A 22631-nucleotide genomic window follows, 5' to 3' on the forward strand; every position below is an offset into this window, starting at 1 on the left:
TAATAACTGGGAAACCTAATCCCCACACCTCCTGTGTGATACTAGTTGCGACTAGTGTCGATTCTCCTTTAACCTTAAGTTTTTAACGAAACCCTGTTGGTTAATGATCTAAATACTTAATTGGGATTGTTCTGATCTTGCTGTTTTCTATCATGATTGAGTACTATCTTCTTTAAGATTCGCTCGAGATTTATTCTCTGATAGGCAAGATTGAAAAGTAGTCACAAACATCTTTTTCTCATCGTTTGTGATTCCACAATATCTTGTTTTGTTAATCGATTAAGATTATTGTGAGGTGATTGATAATACTAGGTTGTTCTTAAGGAATATAAGTCTGGTTTATCAATTGGTTCCTGTTCACCTTGATTTATCAAAAGACGGAACAAAACTCATAGGTATATCTGTGGGAGGCATATTTATCTATACAATAGACTTTTCTGTGTGATACATATTTGTTTATCAAGTCTTCGACTTTGGGTTGTATCAACTCTTAGTTGTGGGTGAGATCAACTAAGGGAATCAAGTGCGTAGAGTCCTACTGGGATTCAGAGAAGTAAGGAGCGCAACTGTACCTTGATCAGTGTGAGATTGATTAGGGATCAACTACATTCCTGTCCGAAGTTAACTTGGAGTAGGCTAGTGTCTGTAGCGGCTTAATACAATGTGGTGTTCAAATCTAGACTAGGTCCCGGGGTTTCTTTGCATTTGCGGTTTCCTCGTAAACAAAACTTCTGGTATCTGTTTTATTTCTTTTCCGCATTATATTGTTTTATATAAATGAAATATCACAGGTTGTGCATTGAATCGATCAATTGGTAAATCCAACCTTTGGTTGTTGATTGAAATTGATTGATCCTTGAACATTGGTCTTTGGTACCATTCAAGTTATTTCTCTTATATTCAGTCGGGCTCGCAAATTCCTATTTGTTTGATTGCAGATTGAATTGATAAATTGAAATACAACTCTTGGATATACTTTTCTTGAGATTGAGTCTGACTGTCTAGTTGATTCTCTCGAAAGTATATTGGAGTTTGTCCATACAGATTGCTAAGCGAAATATTGGGTGTGGTTGTTAGACCCCTGCCTTTTCAGAACCGTGTACAATGACTTGTTCATGAAAGATTAGCCGAAACTATCCGGACGAACGATAAGCTTAACCATTTTTTTATAACAATTTAAGACTTTAATCTTGAGTCACAAATGTGATCAAACATGTCTAGATATTGTTAATAGAGAGTTGTTTAAATGCATATTATCTCATAAAAATAATTTTGATGATTTTGAAAATATTCGACATGGTAAGTACGTGTACTGTATTCTTGTTCGTGAGTATTTTTTTCATGGTACGTGTACCGGGTATATATACGCCTAAGACAAAAATGGATTCAGTAATCCACAGATCTTTTCCGGTTTGTATACCGGGTATGCGTACCTTTCCGGTTTAGAAACCAACAGGTCTTTTCCACTTTGCATACTAGGTATGCGTACCTTCTTGGTTCACAAGTCAACATACCTTTTATGGTATGGATACCAAAAATTCGTTGCCGAACTATAGCTACGCCGTCACGTGTACTGGGTACATGTACTGCGGCTCCCGACTTATTACAGTTGTCCCAGTATGTGAACTAGTATGCATACTGTCCTGTATCCAGATTTACGGTAGTTCTATATCTCTCTAATAATCGATTTGAAACATTCCCGAGTAATATTAATGACACATATTACTTTCCCAAGCTATTTTCAAATGATTAAATCTTGAATCATAAGTCATAAATAATAGATTGTTCTTAGAAAAATTCATCAAGTATGAAAAAATGTTCTTAAGCTTAGTTAACATATTTCGATTAACGAGACTTGACTCGAAATTTCTATTATGTATGTACTGTCTAATTTAGTCATGCGATATTTTTTCATAGATAGAAAGGTGAAAACTTGAGTAATTGGTGGTTTAGTCTTCACTTACCTTTTGTTGATGAAGTTATCCAAAAGATTCGGTTGATATTCTCCTTCAAACAGTAGAACGCACTGATGTCTAGTACTCAACTACACAATTCTGTCATAATCTGAGACTTGACTAAATGTAGACTAGAAATCAAGATATAGTTTTGATCAACTAAATTTGACAACAAGCTTGAGATAGCAACACTTGTGAGTTCGACCGAGCAATGCTCTAACAATCCCCCCCTTTGTCAATTTTAGTGACAAAACTATCACTACATATGGATTAAAAAATAAATCTTCAAAACTCCAGAATCCATCATGCTTGATTTCCTTGGTTCTCAAACTCCTTGAATTTTTCGTTACTTCAAGTTGCAATGATTCTGAACGTGTTCAACTCAGCATCGTTGTTGTTGAAGATCCATAGCGATAATAACTTTGAAACATAATATTATTATCTTCTCCAAAGTTCAATTGTATCACAACTTCGAAGTAATATTACGGTGATATGTTTCTCCCCCTTAGTAAATACTCACATTTTTTGCATAATAGGTGAAACCTATAGATTTTGTTTCACTCCCCTTTACATAATGATCTGTAAACCATATGTATGTAGTGTGAAACTACTAATTGATTTTCCCCCTTTTAGCAATAAAAATTGGCAAAGGTACGAAAACTTTGGGATCGTAATGAATTCAAACAAAAAAATGCTTCAAGGATTAAAGGAAAACATATCAACTTTAATTTAGATGCTATCACAGAGTATAAAATACTTAGCGTCTCATCTAGGAGATTTAAATACAATTATCCCCTTTATATTCCACATCCACTCTCCCCATAAAGATATAGCAATTAAGCACAAGTTCAATAAAGAACTCTCCCCCATTTGATGTCATTCCCAGGAGAACAACATGAGTGACCTTACTTTAATAAAAGTAAGTATTTTGCCGGACATTAACAAATCACATGGATTTGTATCCTAAACATCGACATAGATTAATCTCAATGCCAGTTACGAACAAGGATACAATTCTAATCGATATGACTCAACAAAAGAAAATCTTACGGAATTGATAATGCAGTAATTATACAAGAGTGTGACCACGAGTAGATCAATACTGCGAAAAATTCTCACAAATCTTGTTCTGTTTTTAGTTCATAAAACTTAATATATTTAACTTTTGAGCATATATGAGATATCAGTTCAGTTGGAAAAAAATAAAGGACATATAGATCTCATAAGACTTTACAATACATTAAACCAATAATGGTTCTCCTACCTTCCTGTATTCCAGAAACTCGGATATCTATGGTTTGTGAGATGGTTCGCCAACCCACCCTGAGTTGAAATTACAAAAGTTCTGAATTTCTTACTTTTGATGTTTGAAACATTCTAAAATGATAAAATCATTGCTTGGAAAATTTTCAAATAATCCACAAAATTCTTGAACAATAAATTGTTTCGAACTAATATTGTTAAGGACCTTTGAACATCCAATGTTTGAATCATATTTCGAGATGTTTAACAAGACAAGCTTGACTCGAAATTTCTTCTTTACTATAAATCTACTGGAAGTCATACGACATAGTCTCAAATAGATATAATGGTATGATAGTGAGTAAAATAGAATGGTTTAGTCTTCACATACCTTTTTGATGAAATTATTAAAAATGTCTTCGTCGATCTTCAGTTTTCGAGGGTGATGACTGATACTCAACTACCATATTTTAAACTTAGTCTGAGACTTGACTTAATAGACTAGAAACTAAGATATAGTTTTGTTCAACTAATATTGGCAACAAGATTAAGATAACACATCTTTAGTGTTCAACTTAGCAATTCTCTAACATTAATGACTTTTGGTAACACAAACAGGTGTGTATCTTGTGCCAATTAGTTCATAACTCCCATAATTGATTTAAAATTTTCTCAATAGCCATAGAAAGTATGTGTTATTGATTGGAAATTTCCAAATGATCAACTTGAAACAAGAATAGTCTGTAAACAATAAATTGTTCTAAACTGTAGTAGGGGAAAATTTTTGGAGAAAAGAGTAAAAGTGGGTAGGTTGATGAGAAACGAGTTTAAACCCTAAAAAAATGTACTACAATGAGTACTTTAGATTCGAGAGATCAATCTGTACAATTCTGGCATAAACTAAGAAATGGAGGTTCCAATATTGCTTCGGTCACAAAATGACGGAGAATGGTTGATCTTAGGGAGGAAAGCAGAAAAGGTGTTGAGATCAGAGAGACTTGCTCTATAAGGTGTGGTTTCTTATGACTTGTATCAAAATGTAGAGCTTTCTTGTAAAACGTAAGTTGCGTGTTCTTTATATTCTCTGGATACTTGTGTTAGTTGTTGTTTTCAATATAGATGGAAAATCTATTTTATAGTAAGTCCTAATTGAACACCCTGACCTCACAAGAAGTGGAGGTTGTTGAGTAGTGAAAAAGCGAAGATCATGTGGAAGCGACGAGAACCATGTCCCTATTTTTATGGGAAGACTAGCCGGTTCTACATACACTACCCCTCTACTTTGTCAACCGTCCGTGTTTTCCTCACACTTTCTCATAATGGGTGTGTTGCACATTACATGTTGTAAACCGCCTAACCAATACCCTGATGAACATCCCCCAGCTATGACATGTTTGACGTCTCGAGTATTTTTAGTAGAGAGTGGATCTTAGTCGTGATTTGCATGATTAAGGCGTGCCTACAAGGCTAAAGCCTACTTGCAGAACTAGGAATACCTGTATGATAAAGTCCATATGATATGGATCAAGTCGTATCACAACTAATAATATGAAGCGTGGTAGTTGCTGAGTGTGCCCACTATCATGATATGTTAGAAGTGGTCATGAAGAGTGGAGGAATGAATACATGATTATTCCAGCAACCATCATGTGTCGTGAGCCTCGTAAGTAAAATCTACAAGTAGAGAAATATTTCGAACAGTCACGTGCAAGCTATGCAGAAGTTGGTCATAAGTGACAAGTCAAGTCATAAGAATGGGACTTGCCATGAGTAGTGCTCAAAAAATAACACATGGTTCTTTAGGTTAATTAAATTAAATTATATAATCGATGCCCCAAAAGAATCGTTCATAAACGATGCATGTGAAGCATCGTTTTCATGCAAGAAGCTCAAAATATTCGATGCATGTAAAGTATCGTTGTATAGAGCCTGCCTGAATTAGTCGCAGATTTTATAGTTTAAAAAGTGACGCGACCACCCTTCTTTGGCGGTCCATTGGTGGCTGCACACGTAGGTTGTGGACGACATGATTGGTCCGTTAAGAAGAAGGATGGGAGGTGGCAATCACGGTACTTCATTGATCACCTGAGATTGCATCTAGGCTGGCGAAACCATCTGACAAAGTTGGACGGACGAGATGAATGGCGACATTTATTGGTCGTCGTTGACCAAATTAAGACCCTTATAGGCAACTCGACTAGCTTACTTTGGTCGATGATTTGAAGCAGAGCATGTAGGCTAGGAGTGATCTGATTGGCTGAAAAATAGAAACACAACATGTAGATATCATGGAGCTTGCTCGGTCATGCCAGGAGTGAGCCAAGCTTGTTAAATCGACCGGCCAAGTCATGTGGTCGTGATCATCGTGCGACCGACTTGGACGACCAAATTTAATTCTTTATATAAAGGGGCAGTTCGACTAGCCTACTTTGGATAATGATTTGGAGCGGAGCAGGTAGGCTAGGAGTAATGTGATCTGTCGAGGCAATAGGTGGGTGGTCCGTCATCACAACACCTTATTTGCCAAGCATGTAAGAGTTTAGGTTAGTTAATTGACCAGACCAAGTTGTGTGGTCATGATTAGTTTGCGACTGACTTGGGAGGATAAGATCTTTTCTTAACACCAATTTAAAGCGGAGCTTGTAAGCTAGAAGTGACGTGATTGGTCGATAGGAAAGAGGGGTGCAAGGAGGCCAATATGGAGAAATGACGGTCGGCCATGTGAGACGTAAGTTAGGACTTTCCCGGTCGTGCTCCTTCCGTGACTGACCTAATCAGTCACAATTTTCTCTTTATTTATTTTTTTCACCTATTGCCTCTATGATGGGATAGTTTCTAGCTTGCCTAGGTTTAGTCTCGACCAATAGGGATCATGATATGGGGCATGCTCCATTTTTAGGGCAAAAATCCAATTTTGTGAATTAACAAAAAACTAGGTTAAAAAACTGAATTTTGTGAATTAGCACAAAATTAATCAATTTAGGTGAATTTTGTACGTTAACACAAAATTAATTTTTGGGATACTCTTATGAGTAGCAGTTCTTGTTAGCACGACTTGCGGTGCCTTTCATGCGTGTCTTAATTTAGGCATGCATCCATGTTACTCAGCTAAGAATGAACATGAACGTCAAGTCAGTATTAAGAGTTCAGTTAAGAACATAACATTAAATAAATACTCAATTGGCTCTATACTAGTGAGGAATTCATCTAGGAACTTGAGTTTTCATGATAAAATATTAGAACACCTGGGATTATTGCAACATGCATCAATATTGTACTAAACATATTACGGTACTGCATTAAGCAGTTTATACATATACATATATTTTGAGTTAAGACAGGCGAAGCTCATAAACATAGCTACATGTATACAACAATAGAGGCACAAGCTCTCCACAGGTTTATGATATATCTCTCAAATATCTTACGGAATGTAGACATATCAAGGAACTGTATTTTAAACGTCAGAGCAGTAATATATATATATATATTGATTTTACGGTTTTCTCCCTAAGCTAAAAACCACCATCAACACTAACTAAAATTGCTATTGATATATGAACATCCATTGTTTGAATCATATTTCGAGAGTTTAACCAAGACAAGCTCGACCCGAAAATTTCTTATTTGCTTTATTAAATCCACTAAAATCATGTGACATAGTCTCATAATACAGAATGGTAAATGGTGTGAGTAAATACGATAGATCAGTCTTCATATACTTCTTTGTTGCATATGTCTTCGTTTGTTCTTCAGTCTTCAATCTTCTTCAGTGACGTGCGATACTCAACTACCGTTATCTAATCCTAGTCCCGGACTTGACTTTTTAGTAGATTAAAAATCAAGATATAGTTTTGTACATCTACCATTGACAACAAGCTTGTGATACCAAAGCTTGAAAATTCGATATGAGTGATGCACTAGCATTGCTAATCAACATTATAGCAAGATAAGAACACTATTTTAGACCAAGACTAAAATACGAAAATTCCCTCAAATATTTCTTCATAAACTATACATATTATATTGAATTAAGGATAAAATTCGAAATCACTTTTTATAATATCAAGACAATACAAGTTGTGAAGAACCAAGTGGTGAAGTTTTTATCCCACGACCATAGCAGTTTCACTGTTTACTTTATTTTATTTTATTTTATTTTCAATTTATATTTTGATTATGATTAAGAAAAGTAAAGAACGAAAAAGCAAGGATACAGAGTGCACCACCAATATTTTGAATCAAATGGGCTTCAAGCATACGAATAGGGATAATGCTTTTATAATTAAATAACTTTAATATGGAAATACTAAAAGCACACAATCACAACAGTTTTGTTAACGAGAAAAACTGAAAGGCAGAAAAACCCAGGGACCTGGTCCAATTTTGAATACTCTCGGAATTAAGCTGTTATACAAAGACTACTACAATTTCATATAGTCGAGACCAAGTAAACTAACTCCAAGTTACTCAATTCCTTCAATATCCTTATGCCTACAACCAATCTGGTCTATTCACGGGAATCTAAAGATAAAGTCCACTATCTTAAGTCGCTTCACATGTTGTGAAGACTCCAATAACTCAACTCCTTTGGATTGTAATCCGAAAAAGTAAAGGATTAATCTGTTTTAGTAACCGCTTCATCAATCTCCCACATCAACAAGTTTTAAAAAGAGGGGGGGGGGGTATAACAACCACACCCAATAATTCATTCGGCAATCTGTATGGACTAATTCCGAGAGCTCCAATATAATTCCGAGAGCATCAACTTAAAAGCGAGCTCTATCAAGAAATATATCAAAGAGCTTTATCTCTATTTCTCAATGCAATCAGCAAGTCGAACAGATACAAATCCGTGAGCCTGATTGATATGAGAAATAACTTGGACGGTACCAAAGATCAATGCCCAAGTGTCAATCAAGTTATATCCAACAAACAAGGTCAGATTTATCAACTGATTGAACTACGCACAACCTGTGATATTTCAATTATATAAACAAATATAATGCGGAAAAGAAATAACACAGACACCAGAAATTTTGTTAACGAGGAAACCGCAAATGCAAAAAAAAAACCGGAACCTAGTCCATCTTTGAACACCACACTGTATTAAGCCGCTACAGACACTAGCCTACGACAAGTTAACTTCGGAATGGAATGTAGTTTATCCCTAACCAAGTCTCACACTGATTAAAGTACAGTCGCATTCTTTACACCTCTAGAACCACGCCGGATTCTGCGCACTTGATTCCCTTAACTGATCTAACCCACAACTAAGAGTTGCTACGACCCAAAGTCGAAGACTTATAAACTCACAGATATGTCTATTCTTTATTTGGTTTTTTTTGTTTCTTCTTTAGATAAATCAAGGTGAACAATAACCAATTGATAATACGGTCTTATACTCTCAAAGAGCAGCCTAGAAATATAAATCACCTCACAATAACCCAATTGATTAACAGAAAAAGTTATTGCGGAATCACAAGAGTCTGAGACGAAGAACTGTAGTGATTACTTTTTATATCTTACCTATCGGAGATAAATATCGAGCAAATCTTAGAGAAGATAGTACTCAACACGATAGAACAAGTAACACTAGAATACGCAACTACAGATAAAATAGTTGGATCTGGCTTCATGAATCCCAAATGAAGTCTTCAAGTTTTTGACCTAATATGGTTTTGGAAAAACCTAAGTTAAAGGAGAATCGATTCTAGTTTGCAACTAGGACACAAGAAAATGTCGGGATTAGGTTTTCCAGTTGCTATAGTTCTCCCTTATATAGCCTGTCAAATCAGGGTTGCTTACAATCAAAGCTAAGATATATTAGTAACAAAGCATTTAATATTCACCGTTAGATGAAATCCTGATTTAAGATTCAAGCTAAGTCTGCTTAAAAATAAAGCAATCAATCTCCACCGTTACATGGTCTTAGCTTGTTACACACAAATGAAATATACCTTCATTTAGATATGGGAAATCGTACCTAAATGTATATATTGAGTTGGCTCAATAATAATTAACCGAAGTTAGCCATATGAACACTTTTGTTTTACCCCCCTCATTCTAACACTTCTAGATCAAATATGATGATCAATCAATCATGAAAGATAATAAAATGAATCTAATTGTGTTTCAAATAGAGTTGTTCAATGGTTCACTATTTCATAGAAATATATATGAACAAATTGAAACAAAATCGGTTTGATTCGTAATTGTACAAAGTACTTATACAAGAATCAATTCATGAACATTAAGCCACGGTTTTCAAAGATTGCATTCCTTAATTCATAAATATTTTAGTTCATGAGTATGAGAATCATACTTAACCGATTTTAGAACTTAACCACTGTGTTCGAAAAACAGGTATGCAAACAACAACTCCGGACCTTGGCCTGTGCAGCCGTTCACAAACCAGGTATGCGAACAACCGTCCCGGACCCAACTCAGGTGAAACCGTTCACATTCTAGGTACGCAAACAAGGTTTTCGTACCTTTACAGGTAAAACTGTTCGCATACTAGGTACGCAAACTAGATTCCCAGACCTGAATTATTACAATACAATTGGCATACTAGGTATGCATACCGCGTTGTATCCAGACATGGTTAATTGTTCTAAACTCTCATTTAAATAATTGAAACATCCTTGGAAGACGATAATGGCTGTCTCACACAAACCATTAGCTTCAAGTAATTTTCAAGTGATCGAATGATCAATATGAAACTTTCCAAGTCGACATCAAATGATTGTCTCACAAAAATCATGTAAGATGTTTCAAGGCAATTTTAAATCATTTTTTGACTTAATATTTAGTTTCCAAAAAATAAATTGTTTCCAACTAAACTATGATAAGTGCATGATTCATATGATTTTAATGTCAATTCCATACTTGCTTTAGTTATTATTCTTGCATATTTTCGTATTATTACTCTTATTTTCTCTAATTTATCTCCATTAGGTGAATCATCCAAAAAGGAGTTCCAAAGTGCTAAACATAGATAATAAGATAAGTATTCCAAGTATCCAAGTGCCCAAGTCAAATAGAAGTGCGACGAAAAGGAGCAAAACGCTCAAAATCAAGAAACGGGCCAAAGACCAAGCTTAACTCATTAAAGTTCAGGATTTCACATCATAATATTGAAGAGGATTGAAATAGAAAAATAATGCAAAAATAATTAGGTCATTCCGAGTTCGTACGAAGAAGTTACGGCCAAAATGAGTTTTATCGAATACCGAAGACAGGAAAGTTTGCAAACCGGTTTGCAAACTACGATTTCGTGGGTCAAAGAATTCGCATAATGTTTTGAAAACTAAAGTCCTTGGACACTTTTTTAAAAAGATGGTTTGCAAACTATTGAAGGATAAAACTCCCGAACTATTTTTAGGTCTTCTTTTACTACTTTTTAGGTCGGTTTCGGAACCGACTAGGATACTTGAAGGCCAAGCAATGTAAACTTGTATAAATAGGTATTAGGACTTTCATAAATATAACATCTCATATCATAATCTAGGGTTTATTTTACATCAAAAACCTAGGGTTTACCCCTTTAGGGGGAAACCACCATTATTCATCTTCTTTGTAATATGAGTAGCTAAATCCTTTGTTGATTAAGGATGAATTCAATGTTCTAAGCGTGAAGCTTTATTATTAATACAAATCTATTGAGTTTTTTTTATCATCATCGTTTGTCTTTACCGTATCTAGGGTTTATGAGTGATTCTTAGATTGATTTGGGATGCATACTAGATTAGTCTATTGATTGTTCTATCGCTAGTAGAAGTTATGAGATAAGTAATCGTCGATTAACTCTCTACACAAGTAGAAATATCAAGACCTTGCAGAGGGATTCTGTGGAGCAATTGCGAGTAAAGATAACATCAGCAAGTGAACCTTGATCTAAGAGTTTAACTACTGGGATCAACCCAAATATATAAATCTTAAGGTGTTCGATTGAATTACACCTTGGGTGATCTACTACTTGGTGGTTCGTTGGATAGAATCTGGTAGTCGAGAACTTCCGTATTTAGTAATAGAAGGAGTTTTGGGAATAACACTGATCTATATGTTATTCTACGGTTGGTGATGAATGGTTCTTATGAATGATAGATAAGTATACTAATACAGCCATCGCTTGGTAACGGCGAAGGATTCCTTGATCATCTCTTTTCTTTATTATTGTCTTTATATTTATCTTACCACCAAAACCCCCTTTTGTTATTTACTTTGTTTTTCTGATCAAATAACATATCAATTACTCAACTCTCTGTGGGAACGATCTCTTACTACCGCTATATTACTAGTTAATTAGTGGGAAATATCTTTATTAGTTTGTTGAGCCTAGGACATCCCATACAAACTCGTCAAGAATAATGATGAACATATTTAAAGTAAAAAGCTTCCAACACATATTTCAAGAAATAGATATGAGATATAAACTCAGCTCGAACTATCAAATATATATAATATAAAAGTATATATAGCTATACGACTTAGTCTCATTAAAAGATAAAACAGAATAGACTTCTGAGTGACAGATAAGTTTTAGTCTCCACATATCTTTTGTTGACGAAGTTCCTCCAAGCTCTCCTCATCAAATCTCCGTCTTCAATAGATTAACGTCGTGAAGTATAAATCTCAACTACACATTCTATCTTAATCCGCGACATAACTATAAGTAGACTAGAAATCAAGTATATAGTTTTGATCAACTAAACTTGACAAACAAGCTTGAGATAGCAACGCTTGCGAGTCGTACGACCAGTGCTCTAACAATCTCCCCCTTTGTCAATTTTAGTGACAAAAACTATCAATATATATGGATTACAAAATAAATAAACTTTGTAGCTTCTCATCCATCATGCTTGATATCCTTGGTCTTCGACATTCCTTGAATTCTTCGCTACTCCAAGTACTCCAGCGTTCTGAACGTGTTCAACTCAGCATCGTTGTTGTTGAAGATCCGTAGCCATAAAAATAAGAAAACATATATTATCAATCATTGTTATACAATGTCATAGTATCATTACACCAGAATCAAAGTCCAGTCGCATCACAACTTTGACAATAATACTATGGTGATATGTATCACTCCTCCTTAGTCAATACTTCATCTCACAATGAAAACCACTCCCCCTTACATAATGATCCATAAACTATATGTATGTAGTGTGAACTACCAAATAATTCTCCCCCTTTTTTTCAATATAAATTGGAAAAGGTACGAAAACCATGGGATCATAATGAAATTCTTAAATAGACAATTCATGACTAAAAGAGAACATATCAACTTTGTTTCGATGATTTCACATAGTCGAAACTTAGTGTATTCATCAAGGAGTTTGTAAAGATACAAGATAACTCCTATGATATTCCACAACTGCACTCCCCACAAAGATATGGCAATTAAGCACAAGTTCAATTAAGAAATCTCCCCCATTTTATGTCATTCCCGAAAGAACAATATGAGCGACGTTACTTTTACAAGAAAAGAAGGATTTCTTTGGACATAAACAAACCACATGGATTTGTATCCGGTAAACTCGAATAAATTAACCACAAGAAGACCTTATTAATTAATTTAGTCGTAAATGCTCAACAGAAGAAAACTTATGGAGCCATACAGTACTTTCACATAAAATTGGATCAGGGAAAGATCAATACTGCAAAGTTTTCAAAAGTTCATTCTATTTTTTTTATCAATATTTGAATAATGACACAATAGACTTAAATTTTGAGCATATATGAGATAATCATGGTTCACGGACGTAAACACAACATATCCCATAATATATTTTTGCAATATATAAAACCAATAAAGATTAATACTGCAAAATCATCTTCCAAATAACTTAGAATTTAAATAAATAAATCTAAAAACATTACAAGATGAAAATCGTTGGAAAAGCTATGTGTAATCACAATATTTGCTATTCCAAACCCTGGTTATCCTTCTTAAAACATAAGAATAAATTCTCATAAGAAGTTTTCTAGACAATATAAGAAGTTCAGACTTCTTTGATAACTTCATACCTCTCCATGACTCCATCATAAAAGGTATTATCGATATCCTAGATCCTTTTGACAGTAGAAACTCCATGTTTATGAGATAGAACATTCACCTTTCGATTAACAATCCGAGCAAGTTTCCTAGCCTTGATGCAATCAGAGATGAGCTTCTTCGGGTTCCATATCAAGACCTTTTGATTTTCAAGGATTTTGGTCTGATCATCAATAAGATGATTTATTTGCAGTCGAAGATTTGGAAAATTCCACCTTTAAGTCATTCTGATAATGAATTAAATCCTTGACATATTCAACAATCCAAGAGTTGTACTCTTTCCTTACAATCATCTTCTTCAAGACAAGTTATTGGACCGAGCTGCTTCATTTGATATCTTCTTCCATGTCAAGATTTACCACTTCTTGAGATCTTGGCAAGTTCTTCATGTTTTTTTTTCTTTTTTAATAGGGATGGAGATGAACAAATATATGGTGAAAATATATATTTGCAAACAAGAGAAAAGAGATACATCTCTTGTCATGGAACCTTTATATAAAATCTTAGGATTAAGAGTTCATGGACGTTCGTGGACCGGTTACGGAAAGTTACTGGGTCAGCAAGGATCCAAAATAAAGAAATACACTCTATTTTCAGTTGTCTCGTAGATTTTCATAGCTCGATAATTAGAAGATTCACTTTAAATTAGAACACATGAAAAACTCAACAAGATATATAAGTTACTAGGATTCAAGATATGACTCAACAATCACATATGAAGAAAACAACTTTATTTCAAAGATTCAAACACAAAATCAGATAGTGTCATACAATGAACTTGAGTATCCCACAAATATCATCCTTGTAAATCTCAAGTTAGTTTCAAGAATGAATTTACCTAGAACTAGGTAACAGAGTGAGATATAATCCCACTACGTAAATTGAGGAAAGAGTTGTAAATACCTTATGAGTGTTTGTGGCATGTATTCCTTACCTTACTTCGGTTATATCTTATTCTATAAGAATTAGACATTTACCTTTTGAACCTCCATCAGACGAACTTCTATGAGGATTAAGTCTAGGACCCGTTGAGATCTGTTTCAGGGAATAAAGATTACATGAATCCCATTTCCTAGACTTAGACCAGGCAGACTTATTCTCATAACTACTGGGGACGTGTATATTAGTGGTGTAAGAAGTTGCACCATTATGAAGAACACGATTCCTGCAAATATTTCTGGAGGAGTGACCCCGAAAACCCTTTTTATGAGATTTATGGTTTTATGCAGGAATGAAATTCATTGTTGATATCATCACACAATTTACTCTGTGAACTGTAAAAAGAAGTAGATTTTGAAGATCAGAAATTTGTTTCTTCCTAGCAAAACAATGTAGAACATTATGATTCGTTTTCCCGCAGACTGAACAGGTTCGTGGATAAGAGACATTGGTTGAAACCTGTTTTAGACTCATAGCCTTTTCGGAATTCCGTAAGTTATGCAAACGTTTCTTAGCAGACAATTCCTTAGGAGTAATTTTCTCCATGCTAGGCACTGAAGATGACTTACTCACTAAAACAGAGTTTTCCCCCTTACACAATGATCCGTAAACCATATGTATGTAGTGTGAACTACCAAATAATTGTCCCCCTTTTTGTCAATATAAATTGGCAAAGGTACGAAAATTATGGGATCGTAATGAAATTTTCAAAAAAAACTTCAGGACTAAAAGAGAAAATATCAACTTTGTATCGATGATTTCACATAATCGAAACTTAGTGTATTCATCAAGGAGTTTATAAAGATACAAGATAACTCCTGCAATATTCCGCAGTCGCACTCCCCACAATGATATACCAATTAAGCACAAGTTCAATAATGAACTCTCCCCCATTTGATGTCATTCCCAGGAGAACAACATGAGCGACCTTACTTTTACAAGAAAAGAAGGATTTCTTTGGACATTAACAAATCACATGGATTTGTATCCAGTAAACTCGAATAAATTAACCACGAGAAAAACCTTGATGATTAATTTAATCGAAAACACTTAACATAAGAAAAACTTACGGAGCCATACAATACTTTCACATAAAAGTGGATCAGGGAAAGATCAATACTGCGGAATATTTTCAAAAGTTCATTCTATCTTTCATCAATATTGGCATAATGTCACAATAGACTTAACTTTTGAGCATATATGAGATAAGCACAATTCACGATGTAAACACATATATATCTCATAAGCAATTGCAATATATGAAATATAAAAGATTAAATACTGCAAAAATCATCCTCCAAATAACTTTAGAATTTAAATAAATAATCTAAAAACATTGCAAGATGAAAATCGTTGAAATAGCTGTGTGTAATCACAAATAATGCTATTCCAAACCTTAATTATCCTTCTTAAAAATAAGAATATATTCTCATAAGAAGTTTCCTAGATATTATTTTAACAATGAACAAAAGACATTTCACTTACTTTGAAGACTCTTCTCATATTCCCTATATTCATCAACCTCATCTTCGATCAGATTATTGATTTTAGGTGTTAGGTTTTTATCTTTCTTATAAGTCTAATGTCTTATCTATGCTTATCTTTCTGAAACCATTATCAAGATGTCAATTTTTAGCGGAATGTAAAATCTCAGTACAATTAGTTTTTCGTTTTTTTAAGTTTCGAAATTTGTATTCCGTTTTCTGATGTAATTGTTCTGATCAAAATTTCATATTTATGAAATTACGACGCATTAACTTTTCCTTCCAAATAAAATATAATAATAAATAAGTAAATAAATAAATAAAATGTCAGATATAGAATATTCGATCTGAGTCCAATTTTGTGCACACTTCTTCAAAGAATATGCAAAAAAAACAAACCAATCCTATTGGTTTGCCTATCAACCGTTAAATATTTATTAAATTATTTTTCATTAACAAAAAATTATCTAAAAACGGAAATCAAGATATATCCTATCCTAAAATACAGCAACAAGAACTAGTCAAAGTATTCAAAACAAATAATAACCTCCTGTTTTCTCTCTTCTTTCTTTTAATCTGAGTACGATGATCGAGTATTGCTTGCTTAAAGATGGGTGTCTTCATAACCAGCCCTAAAAATCGTCAAATCAGAGTGTTTATTGCAAAGGAATCATATGATTTATATTTCTTCAAAAATACTGACAATACATTGTATTTGTTCTTATCAGCCCTCAACATGCAAATTAGTGTCTTCATTTAAATGTTTTCTAGACCTACTCCATCGGTTTTGATATTGCCAAGATCACCGTGATTTTCATTTGGCATCCAATCAATTGATTTTCTTATATGCAAAGGGTAGAAAAAGTACTTGAACACCAAATAATATTTCCATCACCAATCCTCTCCTTTTTAGATTTTGAGCCTCATCAATATTTGATTTAACTCAATAATTAAAGGCTATTTAGATCAATTTAAGAAATAATTTATGAGGAAAAAAGGAACACGATAATATGCATGCATTTCCCAAGCTATTTTTTTTGTAAGTTCAAATGCATTCAAAACACTAACTTAGGGAGTTAGGAACCCTTACATCAATAATAATAGAGCCTTCTAATACTTGACTAAGATCTCCGTCCCTTGCATTAGATTTATCTACTTCTAAACTTTGCAAAATACAATTAGGTGGAATACTGTTCCAATCAACAAGATTAAGGAAGGGTTTTGCCTCTTTTACAAGAATATCGGCCACCTTGTTAACTAATCCGGGAATGTAAAAAAAAAAAACCTAAAAGTTTTGGCAACGATTAAATTCTCTTTTTACTTCGTCCATAATTACCTGATTCTGCCAGGTAATTTGAGAAGGTTTCCCATTTAAGTAGTCAAAAAGGTTCTTGCAATCTCCCTCCACACTAAAGTATGACAATCCCCTTTCTGTCGCCCGTTTAGCTTGCCAAGCTAATTTCTAAAACCAGTAGTATACCAATTTGATTCGTTATACTTACCTATTTCCGCGTGGTGTAATCAATACATTTTAGGATAGAAATATTAATTTTGGAAATTAAATTTCAATTAAAATAAAATAAAAGAAAAAGAAAAAATTTTAGTAAATACTTGACTGTCCCATTAACCCGACAAATAAGATCAATTTGTTTTGTGCACACTCTTTAAAGGAAAAGAGTGTGCACAAAATTGGACTCTTCTACAACTACTAATACGGTTTTAGGATGGTTCACAAATATAGTATCCCCCTCTACTGTTATCTTTCTCTCTTTGTGCTTGCTACTAAATTTGTCCACTTTGTAGAGGACGGCACGGGACTAACCAATCAGCGCTTTGCTTTGAAAAAGAAAAGAAAAAATCAACGAACAACGGCTATCGCTGCGGCGAGTATCTGTTGCTTTAGTTACGTACTATTGACAACGGATCTTCAGACTACATTATCTCCCAGTTTGAGATCAATTGAATAAGCTTGTTTTTTTTTTTGAAGCAGGATAAGCTTGACGAAAATATCTGTTTTTTTTTTTCTTTCGGTTTTTTCGAAGAGAATTTGTAAAGAATTTTATTAGGAAGTGTGAAATAGATACAACCTGGATGAGTTCACTGAGCAAGCGAAGTTACAATGAGACAGTTTTACTGTCTAACACCTCCAGCCAATTACTGATTCGTTTAGCAAAAGCTGTAGTTACTCTCCTGGTCGAGAACCCCATTGGAATATTAAGCTTTTGACTTCGTTGATTATCGAGTGCTTGTTGTCCCTCCTCCTTTTATTAGCCATTAATTGCTCTGCAGTTTTTTTTTCTGTCCAGATTGCGCACGAAAATCTCTGTTGAAAAAGCCCTTTTGCATATATACATCCGGATCTTGGTGGTGAAGCTAGAGATGATCGTGCTACTTTTTTGGAGTTTTTTTCTTGCTTCATTTTGAATGGCTATAACTTAGAAAGTTCGTTAAACGTGTGTTACTAGTAGACCAAATACTATCTAATCCCTGTGCTCTGATGTCACGGTGCTCTCATTTTGTCGTCTGTACTTGGCTTGAAGGGTTTTTGCCGTCTGTTGTGTGCATCGTAACCTGTGATGACTGTTTCCAACTATCAAAGTTCTTCCAGAATATAGAAGTAATAAAGTCAATGGAACAAAACATTGAATGTCATGCGGTGAAAGAGGAAATTCACGCACAAATTGGTTGTAATTCGTATCCTATCAAGTCAAGGTTTCTGTTCCGCCAGTAGCTAATCACACACGTAAGACACATTTGTCTAAAGTAGAAAAATCAAGAATATGACTTTAACGAAGAAAAACATTACATTTTTCATATTATAAGCTTTGCAAAACAAACCAGTTTGAATGAAATCCATCATCATCATCAAGTAAGGAAACCCTAATATTTTTTACATAGATCATAATCTTCGGATTATCACCATGTCCGACGATGATGATAGAAGATATGGTCCTTTTGGCGGTAATCATCACGCTAAATTCAATGTCAATGGAAGAATCATGATGACAGCCATCATTTGCTTGTTCGTCGTCATTGTACTCGTTCTTATGTTACATATATATGCTCGTTGTGCCTTCCTGCGTCATGCAAGACGTCGTGCTGCTCTCCGTCAATTTGCTATTGGTGGAGGTACAGAACAAATTCGTTTGAATGAACATGAACCTAAAAGAGGATTAAATCCATCAGTTATTTCTTCTCTGCCATCATTTGTTTATAAACAAGTTGATTACCATATTGATCATACAATTGAATGTTCAGTTTGTATAAGTTCATTAGAAGATGAAGAAATTGCTAGGATTTTACCAAACTGTAATCATACTTTTCATGCCGAGTGCATCGATATGTGGTTAGTTACTCACTCTACATGTCCTATTTGTCGTATGGAAGCCGAGCCATTAGTCCAACAGGTGGAACAGGAACATACCGGCAGCGTCCCAGTTCTTCCGGTGACCACACCTACGGCTCCTCCAGAGAATTTGACTAATCCTACATCGATGCCATGTTCCGAGGGTGCGTCTGATAATATTACGGAACAATCTGCAAAAATTAGTACTGGTTCAACTTCGAGATTGAGTTCGTTTAGGAGGATGCTTAGCAGAGAAAGATCAAGCAGAAGAATGCAACCCAGGGCAGTCTGACGTTGTTGGAGATATTGGGAGGCAGTGAAATTAACGATATCATCTCCAAGTCGTCAAAATACATGTACACATTTTCTTCTTTCTCTTAGATCAATGGCTATACATCTCAATATACTGTAATTGCAATTATGCTTGTTCTAAAATTCTTGTTTTATTTTTATAATGTTCCTTTCTATTAATTGAGGGGATTAATAGCAATTTCAAATATGAGATTTAGATACTTATTGGATTTTTTTGGTATATTTTAACTTAAATTACAAGTTTAATTTGTAGTTATTTGCTTTATTGGGAGGAGCTGTAAAATGATAAAACCGTACCTAATCCACGGCATCACTAAGTATGAAATACATCAGGTCCATGAATTTGTTTTATCTGTTTCCGGAAAATGAGAAGGTGGGATTATTATGAAATACATCGGGTCCATGAGTTTGGCATCACTTTTTTTTTTTTTTTGGATCGGTAAAGAATTTGATGCTGGCGAGCTGTTTTCAAAGAAACACTAAAATTGTGTTGTTTGGCAGAAAATATATTGGTTTGGGAAATCTGACGTCCTTCAAGGCTCAGGCAGATGGAAGGTTACACTACAACTGGGCAGAAATTTGGTTTGGCAATCTGATGCCCTTCAAGGCTCAAGCAAACTGGAATTTTACTCGAGGCTTTGGAAAAGGGTGAAAAGAAGTGAGATGGTCTTGGGATTTTACGGCTTGACATTTTGGGTTCTGCTAGTTGGCGTCGCTCTCACCAGCCATAGAATTCTACTCTCCTTGCCCCCGGATGTAGATTCGTAACACGTTTTCTGCCAAGAGGTTCTTTTGGAAGACTTTAGTAGTGTCCTCATATGGAATTATGGCTTCTTTTTCAAAATTTCAAAGGAAAGACAAGTAGATTGGAATGAGTCATCTCATTCATTGATTTCATTTCATTTCATTACATAATATTACATTTCAAAGGAAGACCATTAGACTGGAATTCGTATAGCATCTCATTTGTAGATTTTCGTTTCATTACACTTCAATAGAACTAGGGGTAGAGTTTGTCCAGTCCAAGAACATAAATTACAAAATCCTAATCTGGTCTGGACATCAACTAGCAAGGGGTGCAGCATCAAAATAACAGCAGCCTATCATCTACTTAAAAATCTTACATAACAACTAGTAACAAAGGAATGGTTATGACTAAACCTTGACCGCCCCAGCTACCACCAATCTGACCGTTGCTTGTATCACCTGTAACGGGACCTGATGACATACCCTGTGCTGTTCCAGTGAAACCCCCATTTACCACTACTTGAGCACTGCAATAACAACACACCAAGTAAAGAAAATGTCAGAGAAATTTATTTTATTTTAAAAAAATTCTCTAAAATCACAACAAAAAATCAAGAAACAAACAAACCTTGTTGGAAATTTGCAGTTCCCGTAACCTGTTATTGACAGAAGGAGATCAAATTAACATTACATAGAAATTGATCAAGAACAAAGTGGGTTTTTGAATGTGATAGTCAAATTCAAAGACTGTATGAAAGCAATATCTCACTTACTTGGGTCTAAGGAAGTTAGGGCAGCAGTGTTACCAAAATCACAAGTTGGTTCACTTTTGTTGTTCTTCTGAAAGTAATCATTGAAAGCAAAAGAAGCAGTAGATTGAAAATTAGAAGGATCATAACAAGGACCACCTTGTTGAATTGGTCCACAATTAGCACCACCAGGACCACAAGCCCAATCTAATGATGTTTGAAGAGCTAAATCTTCTGCGTTGTTCTTCGCAACGCACCATAACATCTTCTGTGAATCATCACCATTGTTGTTTGATTTTGAGTATGAATTGAGATATGGGTTTTCGTTGTGATCGGGTTTTGATGCTGAATATTGAAGAGAAAAACAGTGAAGAGATGAATGAGTTACGAAGAGGAAGAGAAAGAGGAAATAGGAGGAAGAGGAAAGTGTTAAAGCCATTTTCAGATTTCTTTTAGATAAAAGCCATTTTCAGATTTCTTTTAGATAAGGAAAAAGCGAAACTGAATACAAACTGAGGGCTTTCGAATGAGTTTTAAGTTTGGCAGTTAGGGTTCTCGGAATTAGAGATGTAAATGACCGTTGGAAGTGGAGATCGAGAGTAAATCTAGTGTGAGAAGTCGGTGCAGAAACTCCAAACATAACTCAGCAGTCTGTCATCCAAGGATGTCGTACATACGAATCAATTGTGGTTGTAGGAATTACCAATAGTTACTGTTATAGTGGTTTTAGTTAGTGGGAGGTCCACTCATTAAAGCCGAGTAACCGGAGATCCATAATAAAAAATAAAAATGGACCCAATTTCTTATCACTTGGTCCTGTATGCGTGCGGGACCAAAGCTGTGTATTTCAAAAATTCCTAAAACAACCTTCACCTAACAAATAACGTTTTCAATTTTCTATATTCTCGATCAAAATTTCAGATCTGTTTTCTTCTCTCCTTTCACTTTCTTCTGCTGTTGTTGGTGTTAGTGAATTTCGACGTAGGGTTTCTGAAAGTTGTGTCTCTTTTTGCAGGTATGTTATCTAATCTTCTCTATCATGTTCGTTTTTGTTTTCTGTTATGTTTACAACTGAATCATGAAGATTAGATCGATTTTATGATTGGTATCTCGATTTATAATGATGTTCTCTCTATTAGTGATTTCTGTGATTTACATTGTTTATATTTCTGTTAGTTAGTTGTTTTTTGTTTTTGTTTTTATAAATCTTCTTTATGATTGTTCGATTTTATGTTAGATTATTATGTTTTCAGCTCAGTTTAACTTTTGATTTGTTTTTTTTTTCTCTCGAAATATGCTTGTTATTGTTTCAGATGGTATTATCTGGCAGTACATATATGATATACTGAAAAAAAAATGCTTTGAATTTGTTGTATTCATAGTTTTATCAATTTTTTTTGTTTGATCCAGAAGTATAGATATGCAATACTGAAATAAAACTGTTTTAATTCTGCCAAATTCATATATTCATTACTCTTTGGCGCACTGACCAAATCAGTTCGTATACTTGAGGATTCAAACGCGTCCAAGAACATTTTAAAATCAAAGAATTCGCAAATCAGTTTGTGTAATGATTTAATAAGAGATTTCTCGTCAAGTATATTATCAATAACCTCAAAATTTGTCTACTGACCAAATATATTTGTAAACATTAATATAACTTGATCTCTCTTATGAACTTCTTCCGCAATTATGATATATTGAGCGATATAATTCTCAACTTATTATGTGATAAGTTCCTTAAAACTTCCATTGCTTGAAATATAATTTGAGATTTATCAAGTACTAGCTTGAACT

The 22631-nt window shown here is 34.4% G+C and overlaps 2 protein-coding genes across 4 annotated transcripts; one reads left to right on the forward strand and one right to left on the reverse strand.

The window, feature by feature from the left end:
• The first annotated feature begins 18356 nt into the window (after nt 1-18356).
• LOC113287507 (E3 ubiquitin-protein ligase ATL41-like) lies at nt 18357-20105 on the forward strand. 3 transcript variants are annotated; one of them, XR_003330122.1, is made up of 2 exons: nt 18357-19382; nt 19840-20105. XR_003330122.1 is itself a non-coding variant. In XM_026536285.1 (1 exon), exon 1 carries the CDS (start codon nt 18602-18604, stop codon nt 19316-19318), a length of 717 nt encoding a protein of 238 aa, XP_026392070.1. In that variant the 5' UTR covers nt 18360-18601; the 3' UTR covers nt 19319-19461. The 3 variants fall into 3 exon arrangements, 1 of the variants encoding a protein (XP_026392070.1); XR_003330121.1 differs by lacking the exon at nt 19840-20105 and adding an exon at nt 19592-19767; XM_026536285.1 differs by lacking the exon at nt 19840-20105 and having other exon boundaries at nt 18360-19461.
• A 99-nt stretch (nt 20106-20204) lies between these two features.
• On the reverse strand, nt 20205-21496 carry LOC113287508 (PLASMODESMATA CALLOSE-BINDING PROTEIN 5-like). Its single transcript, XM_026536286.1, has 3 exons — nt 20859-21496; nt 20714-20741; nt 20205-20612 (listed from the first exon to the last, which is right to left on the reverse strand). Exons 1-3 carry the CDS (start codon nt 21271-21273, stop codon nt 20459-20461), a joined length of 597 nt encoding a protein of 198 aa, XP_026392071.1. The 5' UTR covers nt 21274-21496; the 3' UTR covers nt 20205-20458.
• Nucleotides 21497-22631: the final 1135 nt, after the last annotated feature.

This window comes from Papaver somniferum, chromosome 6, assembly GCF_003573695.1.
Source record: "Papaver somniferum cultivar HN1 chromosome 6, ASM357369v1, whole genome shotgun sequence".
Classification (NCBI taxonomy): domain Eukaryota; kingdom Viridiplantae; phylum Streptophyta; class Magnoliopsida; order Ranunculales; family Papaveraceae; genus Papaver; species Papaver somniferum.

Excerpts from the sequence above, each read along its gene's own strand:
- LOC113287507 (XM_026536285.1), top strand. The coding sequence starts at position 18,602 with ATGTCCGACGATGATGATAGAAGATATGGTCCTTTTGGCGGTAATCAT.
- LOC113287508 (XM_026536286.1), bottom strand. The coding sequence starts at position 21,273 with ATGGCTTTAACACTTTCCTCTTCCTCCTATTTCCTCTTTCTCTTCCTC. Across the intron at positions 20,742-20,858 it reads CCTAACTTCCTTAGACCCAA|GTTACGGGAACTGCAAATTT; the intron begins GTAAGTGAGATA and ends TGTCAATAACAG. Across the intron at positions 20,613-20,713 it reads AACTGCAAATTTCCAACAAG|TGCTCAAGTAGTGGTAAATG; the intron begins GTTTGTTTGTTT and ends TTGTTATTGCAG.